An 8,605-nucleotide genomic window follows, 5' to 3' on the forward strand; every position below is an offset into this window, starting at 1 on the left:
CACTGATCAAAAGCCCTGCGACAGACTGGCGACCTGTCCAGGGTGTACCCCGCCTCTCGCCCGATGACAGCTGGGATAGGCTTTTTCTATGCAATCTCATGCATTTGCAGACCCCGCAACCCTTAACAGGAACAAGCAGTTACAGAGAAAATGAAAAAAAAATAAAAAAAAACACTGATCAAAATTCTTATGTTCTGTATTAGTAAAAAGAATCAATCATAGGACGTTTCTATCCAATAATTAAAAATGTTTTCAAACATTAGAAAACGTGGCAGTTTTGATGACTTTAGAAACCTATCAGGACATGTCCTGAGGCACATTTTCAGTCCAGTGGGACACGCACAGTAGACAGCAAAGCTTCTGTCTGTTCCTGCTCTCCTTAAAACCTCAGTTTTTATCAGCAGCAACTTCTCTTCATGTCTTGGGGCGCAGCCTCCTCCAGGTTGGCCCGATCTGATTCTGAGAAGACAAGTTTTTGTATTTTTTATAATCTCAACATTTCTACTGTCAGCATCTGTGCTTGTTAGGGGTTGAGTAATTTACTTACTGATGATAACGCCACGTCCGATGCTAGCAGGGACACCATTCTCCATATCTTTCAGCATGCAGTTCTCAAATGCCAGTGCTGCTACCCTGAAGAAAAACCCCTGCACGTTCTCCCCTGGAAATAAGAAAATCAGTAGTTTTTTAGAGCAGCTTTTTTGGATGCAGACTAGGTGTGTTCCCTTACTTTATCATGAAGCACTGACACTCTTGGTATTACCTGTTTTAGCTGAAACAGCCCAGAACTCTGCATGCATTTCCGTTGCAATCCTGCCAGCATCTTTCTCTGTCCTTTGCTTTTCTTCTAAGGGCTTAAGAGTAACGTAGTTGGATAACAGAAGAAAAATGTGTGCATGGAATCAGGAAAATATACATTCAGTATAAAACATACTCACCAACAGGTCAGTCTTAGTACCAACCAAAAAGATAAAACAGGAGTTAGGCTCATTTTCTCTCAAGGCCTCCTCCAACCATTGACTATGAAAAACAAAACAAAAAGCTCTTAAAACAACTTGACATCCAGTCTGGGTCGGCTGCCACCCACCCAAATACTGATTTGAGCACTCAGGATTCATACACTGTAAGTGATTACAGTGATGTTAATATATTCTTCTAGAATAATACAACTGTTCATCACTCATAGTGATTTTATACACCAGTAGATTAAATCCAGTATTTATCAGACCTACCGTGTATTATCTAGCGATTTAATGTCTGCCATGTCAAACACTGTGACAATGACTGAAAAAGATGGACAAGACATTTCTGTATTAAGTTACACAAGCTAAAATGCACAACATCATGTATACAACTGTCTTTTTAAAATTAGGTTGCAACTTCTTACCTTGAGCACCTCTATAGTATGCAGAAGCAATGCACTTAAATTTTTCCTGTCCAGCAGTATCCCAGCTAGAAGAAAAAGACAATTCAACAACGATGGACAAATCACAAAGCACTTTGTAGCTCCTTGTTTGACTTAATTAGAATCACATCTACTACTACTACTCACATCTGAAGAGAGAAAGGTGTCCCGCATATCTCAAACCTCTCAATCTCAAAATCCACTCCTATGGTGGCTTTGTAGTCTCTTTCAAATACATCTTTACAAAATCTGAGAACAACAGAAACAAGTCACAACCGACTTAAATGTATGACAAACTGATGAGATGGAAAGATGAACCTTCCTACAAAGAACGAGATTTACTGTATATAACACACTTGTTGGTGGTTTGCCTCAAGATCTTTGCAGCTAAAAATATTCACTTGCATTCCCTTCCTACTATGCCAAATATGATTAATTGCGTGCAAATTATGTGGAGATATAAAATGTCTCGCTGCCAATAATTCATTATAATATTCATAATATATTTTTATGGTTTTCAGGGTGCCTGCCAATATTTAAACAGTAAAGGGGGTCTTTATGATCTCCTTCATGTTATGTCTTATGACTTTATTCATTACTTATTGATGAGCTACCTGTTAATGAGGCAGGTCTTCCCCACATTAAGGTCCCCAACAACCACCACTTTTGACATTTTCTGGCGGTCCCACCTTTAAAGAAGACAACAGGTTATTGAGTAATAAGATATACAGTGCTTTCTTTAAAAGTGACGTTCAAAACCAGGAGACTCACGGCTGATGGCTGACAGCTCTGTCTTTACAGGCTGCTTTAGTCTGAATGTCCCAGTCTTTCTTCAGCTGTAAGGAGGCCTCAGGTGCATAGCACTGACAACAACAGAACATAAACGAGTGACATATTCTGCCCATAACTGCTGAATAAATGTAATAAAAAGACTAGAAGGGCACAATCATACCAGCAACTGTGTGTGACTAACATATTCACATTGGTGCTTTTTAGCTAAAAAATGCTCGCATGGTGGGAAGTTTGAGGTTTAAGTAGGAACTTCTACTAACATAGCAAGTCATATTTTCTCATCCAAATTATGAATAATAAATTGATTTATATGGAGAAGAGTCAGAGGACAAAAGGACATGTTCACTGAGCTTGGACCGTGTAGCTGCAAGAGCCCATAATTACCCTGAGTGTTGTGATGTGACACTAATTTAGGTATCTGGGAAAGTTAGATAGTTGTCACACACTTCCAATGAATACTACATCCTCTAGATTTTACATTTCTACCTTTCAACCACAGTGGTCACACCATAAAAACACACACACACACACACACAAAAAAAAAAAACAAATGTCGGCTACCGCAGGGAATTCCCTTATGACCCTGTCTCTGCTGATCGGTGGTGGGAAAGGCATCACCCCACTCTTGTTATTCTGCATGATGTCCTGGGAGGGAATGGGTAACAACAGTTAGTATGATCAATGCCAGACCCCTGTTAATGTGTATGTGCATTTTGATTTTTTATCAAAACCCTTGACTTCAATGCACCTATGCAGTATGTTTAATATGTGTGACAGACATAATTAAATTTAGCCAGTAACAGGTTAGAACTAAGGCCTAGACTATATAAAATAGCTTTAATATACAGTCTATGAACTAAGGCAAGTTTACTTTCAATATAAAACAAAACTGTAGAACCATTTACCCATCCCCTGCAGCCAAAGCCATAAGCTTGGTACTGCTTTTATTCTGAAGGCCAACACCGGACGCAATGTTGATTTTTGCATATGGTGACATTCGCGACGACAGGAAGATGAGACTTTACTGCTCTTTATTTACCAAGTGTCGGCTCTTTCCTATTTTAGTAGGTTAGGCCGTGCTTCAGATCACTAACAATGTGGAAGACGTTTACTCACAGCAGATGAAATCACGTCGATTACCTCCTCGATGATGCTGGCTGAGTCGCTCGCTGCAGTTGCAAGCCCTCGCGGTGTTTGATGAGGTTCTCGTTTCCATGACAACCGTATTGTAGCGACTGTGTCACGTGACAATTGGATTAGTATATACGGTCAATGCTTTTAGTGCATACGATCAAATGTGGGGAACGATGAAGGCTTCCATGGGTATGGTATCCATAGACATATATGTCTATGATGGTATCTATATGTTCACAATAACATGGCAATAAATAAGATCTGATATTTACGGTGGCCGAGAGAGCTCATTGGAGTTCTTTTGATGTGCTTATAATAATACGTTGACTGTAAACTTGTAATAATGGCACTGATAGAGACGTCAGCTGTCATTCCATAATTTGGGAATAGTTTCGTCTTTAAGTTTATTTAAGGTTAGGCTACTGACTTGTAGTTTTTTGACAAGACGTTTCACCACTCATCCGAGTAGGGGGACTGGAGGGAAATTTGAGGTTTAAATAGGAAACTCCTACTGAAACTTGCTTGTTGTGTAAACAACCAGAAACCGGCGCAGCTAATTTCCAGTGACGGTCGGGTACTTACCTGTCGTTGAGGGGGGGCTGTTTTGTCCCTGTCCTCTTTCCTTATGAATGGTGCTCTAATGACCCTTGTCCTTCAGAGACTCCAGTGTAAATGTGTGAATAGGGTTGGAACTTCTTGGGGACAGAAGTTAAAACTGTAATGTAAATATATGCCAGACAAATCCCCACCATCTCCAGTTCTTCCAATCTGAAATCACACACACGACTGCAGATGGCATTATAGCTCTTACGTAGCCCCTTCGTAGCATGCGTTGGTGGTATAGTGGTTAGCATAGCTGCCTTCCAAGCAGTTGACCCGGGTTCGATTCCCGGCCAACGCATAGTTTTTCGTCACAATTCTCCTTAAAATCGTTCGCAATGGAATCCATATTTTCTTTTAGCTATAAAATTGTGGTGTTTCTGGAATATTGCATTTGAAAGATGATTCACATTCCTTCTACATTTTTTAGTTAACAAACCCAACCAGTAAACAAAGTAGGTGGTTATAACCTCATATCAAAAAATAGAAAAGAAATCGTGTATATGATTTTATTAAGATTTGATTAAAACGCTGATTTTATGCGGAATAATGAACACAGCCAGTACCTGCACACATGGTTCGAATTACGGGGGGTATTGGGGGGGGGGGGTCTGACTCCCCTAGATGAGACTTAGACCCCCCCCAAAGTAGATGAAAATAATAGTTTGGGGGGTACTGAAAAATTTTTAATAAAATATAATGTTAGCCTTTCCAAAATTGTATGTATTTAAATGCAGTATTACCATCACATCAATTCAGGAAATAATCTAATGAAATACGATTTTCAAACCCTCACCCCCATTGGGATGTACCATTTCTCAGTACGTTCAGTTGTTTGCTATGGTTCTTCACTAGCTGTCAAACGTACGTAGCCTACTGGGTGCGGGCGCAGGCGTGTGCGAAATTAAGTAAGTGATTAAGATTAATTAATTAAGAGTAAGTGGCTGAATCAACTTTAAACTCTGCCTATGGTTTTGACTGCCATGTATATCATCATGCGTTGTATTTTGTGGTAAATGAATACTGACGAACTAAAACAAATGCACAGTGTGCAGGCCTTGTATTAGGCTAGGTGAACTTGGCTATTAAACGGGAATTTTTCTGTAGCCCATCTGTTAATAATTCTGGATTTTACATTTAAGTCGGGTGTTTGACATTTCGGTAATCTGTGCTATTGGTCTGTAAGCATTTCCATGTTTGCATTGCACTGAAAAATATTTTTTGACTGTGGCGCGCAATTTTACGCACGGGGCGCACCTTGAAACAGTGTTTATCCGGGCCCGAATTCAACCATTGTGCTTGCTAGTATGATTAGTTTTTTTTACCTTGTCGGCCAGCCAGCCACGGTCATATGACCTATATTTCGAAGGAAAATTGACTGTGAACCACAAGTGTGAAATCGTGTGTGTAAGCCTATATAAAATGGAAAGTGACGTCACCAGTGAAAGTAGCGGTACCCCCCGAAGCTCATGGTATAATTCGAACACTGACTGAACACACCTCAAGTCATGTGCTGTTGAAGGTGAGGCTGGCCGCTGGTGTCGTGAGAGCTGTGTAATTAACTATGTGGAGAAGGTTAGCCTGTAAGAAGAAAAGTTTAGTATTAATTTAAAGTAAGATGTTTTGGGAACTCCGACATTTTCCGAGTTTGGGAATCAGACGACAGGTAAATGTTACCTTGCTAATTAGCAACCCCGGCTAAAGTAAGTGCGTCACACCGTCTTTGATACCTACCTAGGCATGTTTTACCTTCATTGCAATAAAGAAGCCTGAATAGTTAATTGTGTGTACTCATCTAAATATGGTAAACCGCTTAAAAGAAAAAACAATACTCAAAAACATTTTTGTTTTCGTACCGTGAGATCAGAGTTTAGTCGGGGTGAATGTCAGCTGTCACTTTGCCACAAAACATGCTAACCTTGCTAGCAAGCAGTGAACTCAAGAGCCGGCTGCTACGGTTCAGAGGTGGCGTCTAATGTACAGACTCAGTAAAAATCTTTTCACCGACAAACTGCGATTCAAGAGTCAAGTACCAAGGCAAGTTTTTTGCTAGCATTCAAATTAGCCAAGGCCAGCAAGCCGTTCTCCACAAGTGACTTTTTGAATGCATGGCAGAGTCAGAGACAGCAAGTCTCTTGTAAAGAGAGCAAAGGCAAGTTTGAAAAAATCAGTTAATCACGCATTACAATAGTATTCAGTTATTTTATGATTTTTGTAAATACTGTGTATATAGTTTTTTTGTTTTTCCGTTTTTTATTTTATTGTTTGGATTGTTTATATTTTTTGTTGGTTGGTACAAGTTGACTCAGTACAAAGTACCAAAAGTATCAACATACTTTTTAATAATAATAATAACAGACTTTCAAAACATGAAAATAAGTGACAAATTATGTGGACAGCAGTCAGTAAACTTTGTTCTGCCTGTCCAACAAATAAAATTAGCTCAAATGAACAAATGTATTGCTCTCTGCTCACATGTGGGGGCCCAGATGTTATAACAAGCTATAGCTTGGCCTGCTGAAGTGGGACCTACATTAGCTGTCTACAAATCACACATGAGTGAACACAGGTGGAGTCTGAAACCACCTATACACAAATCCGGCAAAACACGGAAGTAAAGCAGCGCCGCCATTACTGCGTGCCTTGCTGCTAAAGAAATAGCGGAAGTAGCGTGTTGGTCCCGTAGGCGGCTGTAGCAGATGTTAGCTCTGCTGTATGGCTACAACACTTCCCCCGGCCGGCCATGCAGTCACACACTACTTCGAGAACTTTGCCGTTTTCTCTCTGTATTGTTACCGGCACATTATGGTATGAGTTCACTGCCTGTGAAAATCTCACGACACCTTTTAATGTGATGAGCTCATCTGCGATGGTATGCAGTATCTGGCCAATCCATCCGGAGCTCATGTAATTCTGACCTTCAATCAATGCCCTGTAGTTTAGGTTCTGAAGCTCATCGCATGCCAGATGATTAATAAAATAATCTTGAATATCTGTAAGAACATGTAGGATATTTTATTGCTACAACTGGTCGTGGCTAAGAGTTATTTGCAACTTGTGAACATATTAGCAACACAGATAGTGTAGAATGACGTTCGGTTTTATTGTTGTCATTAATTAATACACGTCTAAATTACATTACATTACATTTGGCTGACGCATTTTTACATTAATACATTATGTTGTCAGTAAATTGTGAACATATTAGCAACACAGGTAGTGTAGAATGACGTTCGGTTTTATTGTTGTCATCAATTAAGCTTAGCCTTATAGCTACATGTCTCAATTACATTACATTTGGCTGACGCATTTTTACATTAATATATTATGTTGTCAGTAAATTACCTTTATCAGTAAGTTTTGGCCACTGCCTGACATCATCTACCCAATGTTCCCTTTCACCAGACATTTTCTTTCATGAGCAGGATCCGCTTTCATTGAAATGTCATAGAGGGTACCGGCAACTGTACTGCACTGTACTCTGTACTGTACACCATCACACTTCGCAGGCACGCAGTAATGGCGGCAGGCAAGATGGCGGCGCCCATAGAGTTCGCGGCGGATTTGTGTATAACCTGGTTAAAACCTGGATAGGCCTCACCTGAAAACCAGATAGATTCCACTTAAAGCCCATGTGGGCATTCATAGGTAGATCCACTATGGAAACTGCTGACCAACCAAATTTGGTTTCATTCCACCAAAGCATTGCAGAGATATAAGCTCAAATGGAAAACGCCGCCTTCGCTGCAAATTTCGATTGGCTGTTACGGGCGAACGGTTTTAGTTCCGAAGACAAAAAGTAATGCATTAATGAAGCATGGTCTGTAGATGATGTGTGTGAAGTTTGGTGTCGATCGGACAAAATATGTGACCTGTGAAAACTTTTAAGTGTTTTTGATAAAATCCAAAATGGCGGAAAATCCATCATGGCGGAAATTGACGTCATAGGGTGCGTTGAACTCGGCTTGGTCCAAGGATTCCAACGATACCTCATTTTTGATAATCGGGTCAACGGGTCAAAAGTTACTTGCGTGAACGCACGTCCAACTTTGGCCTGTTGGTGGTGCTAGAGCACTCGGGGTGCCAACATGAAACTTGGTGAAATTAATCAGGGGACTGTCCCCAATCAGTGTGCCAAATTTCACAACTTTTTACCAGACGGTTCTATGGGCTGCCATTGACTTCCATGGCGGAATAATTATAATAGGGAAGAAAACGTACAAACACAATGGGTGCCTTCGCAGCTTCGCTGCTTGGCCCCCAAATACTGCAGCCTGGTGTTCTTTGGGACCAGTTTGACCGCAGGCTGTTTTGGTAGTATAAAACATATAAATAACATCAACATTTTATACACATTTGTTATGGTTGTTTTGGATGTTATTGAGGTCGCTATAACATGCGATTTTATAATCTTCAGAAAGCTTTAGGGCCCTAACCTGTCATGCTCGTTCACACAAAATAGGGGTAAAACAACATAAAAAAGCGTGCACAGCAGTTTTCTAAACCTTCTGATTTTCTCTTGGTGCTCTGTGTATTTAAACAGTATGAGTAGACAACTGTTTTCATGCCTTACAGTTAAAGGACACTATTTTTCAGTTTTTCCTATGCTAACATCTTTAGTTATTAGTATATAGGTTTTATATCGGTTTTGTGTTACGACATAATGCAATTTTC

The 8,605-nt window shown here is 40.1% G+C and overlaps 1 protein-coding gene across 1 annotated transcript; it reads right to left on the reverse strand.

Moving 5' to 3' along the window:
• Positions 1-197: 197 nt before the first annotated feature.
• On the reverse strand, positions 198-4,507 carry rab36 (RAB36, member RAS oncogene family; the record flags this gene model as incomplete). The annotated part of the gene is made up of 12 exons (XM_084547170.1): positions 198-459; positions 548-661; positions 764-854; positions 939-1,020; positions 1,233-1,284; positions 1,388-1,452; positions 1,553-1,654; positions 2,020-2,094; positions 2,177-2,268; positions 2,759-2,842; positions 3,314-3,432; positions 4,498-4,507. 12 exons carry the CDS (start codon positions 4,505-4,507, stop codon positions 398-400), a joined length of 948 nt encoding a protein of 315 aa, XP_084403296.1. The 3' UTR covers positions 198-397.
• Between the last annotated feature and the right edge of the window lie 4,098 nt (positions 4,508-8,605).

Source organism: Chelon labrosus (assembly GCF_963514085.1).
Source record: "Chelon labrosus genome assembly, chromosome: 6".
Classification (NCBI taxonomy): Eukaryota; Metazoa; Chordata; class Actinopteri; order Mugiliformes; family Mugilidae; genus Chelon; species Chelon labrosus.